At 42.2% G+C, this 3886-nt stretch overlaps 1 protein-coding gene across 1 annotated transcript in view; it reads left to right on the top strand. All coding sequences in view use genetic code 11, as the record gives it.

Annotated features, from left to right (window-relative positions):
- EGR_04533 (hypothetical protein) overlaps positions 1 to 303 on the top strand; it is a gene marked incomplete at both ends in the record, with an annotated part of 6866 nt that extends 6563 nt beyond the window's left edge. Inside the window, one exon of the mRNA XM_024493782.1 lies at positions 120 to 303. Within this exon, the coding sequence (XP_024351896.1) occupies positions 120 to 303 (184 nt within the window). The remainder of the gene's footprint in view (positions 1 to 119) is intronic.
- Between the last annotated feature and the right edge of the window lie 3583 nt (positions 304 to 3886).

The raw sequence follows: 3886 nt of genomic DNA, 5'->3' as shown, positions 1-3886 counted from the left end.
GCACAGTGGACGAGACACAGAGTGGCTCTTTATCAAAACTTAGTAAAATTTTGCATATATATCTATTTCTGAATGGGTCCGTGAATTCACGAACTGTTTGCTCCTAACATTTTGAGTAGATATGAATTAAGTTATGATGAATTTTACGTGATATATTTTGTGAACTCGCCCGTATTTTATTTTGTTGGAATGTATTTGCAAAGGCAGGTTAAGTGTATTAGTGAAATATTACAAACAGATTTGCCTAATTCTATCCGTGGAATAAAAATATCAGCAAAATTTTACTTATACATATTTATATGAATTAAATAGGTGTGTATTCGTGAACCTTTGCGAGTGGTGAATAGACGTTAGATTTTGCACATTTATACGTCTAAAGATGTGTTTGGAAATGCACGAAATGTGTATTTGCATAGTTTTTTTTGAAAAAATATGTGCATGCATAAATTCGCTTACAATTGTGTGTGATTAGCATTGATAAAATGTTACAGAAAAGATACACTACGAACGTATCCGTGAATGCATGGAATGTTTATAAGTAAATCTTGCATATATTTGTACAAAAATTTGAATTTTTTGGGTTTCGCATGCTTTCGTAAGCACATGTTATAGTCAGCATTGTAGAGTAAATTAAAATAAAGTATTTTTATGTAAGAGCTAGAGTGAGTTTAGGTTGCAGTGACAGGACTTGAGTGGCGCTGGAATGGTGAAAGTGAGGGAATGAGATTTAGAGTTAAATGTATTTTGCTTTCTGTTTCCTACATTTCTTAAGGTGCAAATCAGAGTGGGTGATCAAAGGGGCTCTTTTGGTTAAGCACCCGTTCATTCAACTTATTTATACATCAGGTGGATTTATCCACACTACAGTAGCCATAAATTGCGTCACCGGTAGCTGTAGAGCCATGTCATCTGCGTCATGTCAAGGTCACCAACTAAATAAGCAGTGGATGAAGACTACGGGACAGGTGCTTTCGTGGATTGACGCGGATGAGCCGCCACAGGTGCATGAAGCTCGTGTAGACGTCTGACGGTAGGCTAGTGGACGCTACACAATGCTGAGTCTGCGTCTGTCACGCCTTCGGCTTAGTCACGTGTGCCTGTAGCAAGTAAAGTCATTGGCAGTGTTAACGCATTTCAAGTATACCCGAACGCGGTCTCAGCCCATCACCAAGTGGGCATAAACTAGAGTCGGTTTATATGTTGACAGCGAAAACAAAACCACAAGAAAGGGGAGTTGAAAGGACTTTGAGCAGAAGTTTGTTATGCAGCTATAGGAAGCAAAAGCGCACTACCCCCCGATGGAAAAGGCAGTAGTGAGGATTCGGTGTGTCTGCTTGTAGTCGTTCTTCGCTGCGCCCTTGCCTACCAGACGAATCGGCGTCTTAATGCATTGCACAGTATAATTTGGACATTTATCTTCGTTGTATTCTGTAAAGCAGATTCCACAGGTGGAGGCGATATCTGGGTGTCTATCTCGGTAAGCACACTCATCAGGACACCATTGTTTCTTGACACATCGAAAACTCAGATGGTTGTGATGGCTTTATCCCAGTGGGGTTGCCAACCTTGACGTTGACTACAACTTGATCATTTTAAACCTAGAATCCTCCCTACTATTCATTCATCACATGTCCCTTCGCGTCGTTGCTTGTCCTTGGATCCATCACAGCGTTTACTGTGCGAGGCCTGCATTCAGATTGTGCTTCGGCTAGTGATTGCTAGTTTCGTAGAGGATCATTCTGAGTTGTCGGATATGAGAATGGCAACCGTTGCAAGATATCAGTAATCGAGCCCTTTTCCGCGTAACTTCAGCACTGCTTGCGTGAACGCATCAAGGAACCTCTACGCTTGTCCGTTAACTTAGTTTTGAGGTGAAATTGCGTACAGCGAATGCGCGTGACAACATTCAGACAGGAGAAGCGACAGGACTTCCACAAGATAAACTATGCTCTTCATGTTCGCTTTAACTGACGATTTGACGCAACAATTTTAGTATTCTGATAGTATAGAAGTGATTCCAAGCTCTACTTCCAGCCACTTTGGAAGTGCATCTATTAGATTGAGGAGCTGAGCATCGTAGATCGGACTAGCAAAGTCAAGGTACAGTAGTGACCAGGGTTTATTTGGCTGTAACCAATGCACTGTGAGGATTCGAAAATACTCTACTGGCTGGAGATTGACAGCAGTGACCAAGGAGTGATTTAAATAAGCACTGAAATGTGGGACACCGACGTGAAACTTCTGACAATTACTACCGACTGTACAAGGGAAATGACAGTAAGCTGTTTACAGTTGACTATGATCGAAATTTTCTTTAGTTGGGTTGCCGAACTATTTACAGGAAACATGAGCCGAGATGATGCAGCAGGTTCGGAAGGATGATGTCCCGCGGAAGGAGATCTAGTACTGATGCAGTCCACACGGAATTAACTGGACAGCGCAAACAATTATACAGGCTTGGTTTGCCAAGTCAGTGCTCTAGCATTTTCGAGATGATAGTGAAGTCTGAGTTGGCAATATTCAACTGTAGCCGCGTAGGCCCGCGAGCGATAAGACTTCTGTGATGGGTTATCCACGCAAGAACATTTATCGCTCTTTCTGATTTCCAAGCTGTCTCAGCCTATGATAACCATGATTCCCATCCTTTTTGTCTTCCCTGAAGCTTAACGTCCAGATTTTGCAGTATCTACCTTTATGACCAGCAGTGCTGCATTGGTGACACCGACGATGTGTTGCGAAACAGTACCTGACACAGTGCCACGCCCACAATCCCAGCATGGCCTAGTTGTCGCCACCTCCGCCGAATAGGAATGGAATGGGTCACCCTAGGACGCTCTGGTGAAGTTGGCACACATCATGGAGCAAGGAACCGTGCATCACCATACTGAACCAAGGCAGCACCAGGCCGCAGATTGGTGCGGTATTTTTGTTTTTCACTCGGGGCACTGAGCGTGATGTATGGATCCTTGTCTAGACGACTTAGATGTCACACTTGAATATCTGCAAGTGTGGATAACTTAAGACTATAAGTAAAGTGATTAGCTTAAGTTAATCAGATTAATTCAAAATTAAAACTTAAGATCGTAAAGCCTGCGGACAGAGGTTCACTATCACAGCAAACGTATAAAAATTTGTCAACCTCATGCAGAACAATTTTCATGCATCTATACCCCATATAGAAAAGGAAAGACACCTCATCGAAGTATAGCTGCGTAGCTGATCAAGCGCTAAGCCGCATTGGGACGCGCGTGATCCAGATTTTGTAAGGCAGGTGGAAAGTATATAAGCACAACTTCGGATATGGCGATCCAGATGACTATCAGATTATTCCTGAATTCTGAGAAAGCACATCCGTCTTAGTGTAAGAAGAACTAAAGTAAATGCAGACAGATGACGGCAGAGTAGTAAAATGGATTTTAAGAGACACGAAGATGAAGGAGACGGAGATTGCGCTCTATGACTACCTTGTCTTTACTAGAAAATTCTGCCCTATGCTACTTGCTTCGTTTAAGTAGTTCTGCTCCAAACCAGGGAATGTATTGACGCCGTTGATTGACTAGATGCCAAGCGTCAGATAGAATTGAGCACCACGAAGTGCATTTTACAAGAAGCACATAACCATGAAGGCATTTACATGCACAAATGGTATCAAGGAGGTTGGAATCAAAAGCTTGATCTATCATCCATTTTAATTTTTTGTCCTCCAGCTTCACTTTCAATTCAAACCACTTTCTCTCCTTTCAACAGCACTTCTCCTCTTGCTCCATTTTTAAGCAACCACCCCCTGCGTTCTTGGATATTCTTTCAGATAGGAATAGACATCAGTCTAATGACGATACGACAGATAACTCAGGAAAATATTGTAAGAAATTTCAATGACGGTATT

Source organism: Echinococcus granulosus (assembly GCF_000524195.1).
Source record: "Echinococcus granulosus chromosome Unknown EG_S00028, whole genome shotgun sequence".
NCBI lineage: Eukaryota > Metazoa > Platyhelminthes > Cestoda > Cyclophyllidea > Taeniidae > Echinococcus > Echinococcus granulosus.
This window is presented reverse-complemented; position numbering and strand designations above follow the sequence as displayed.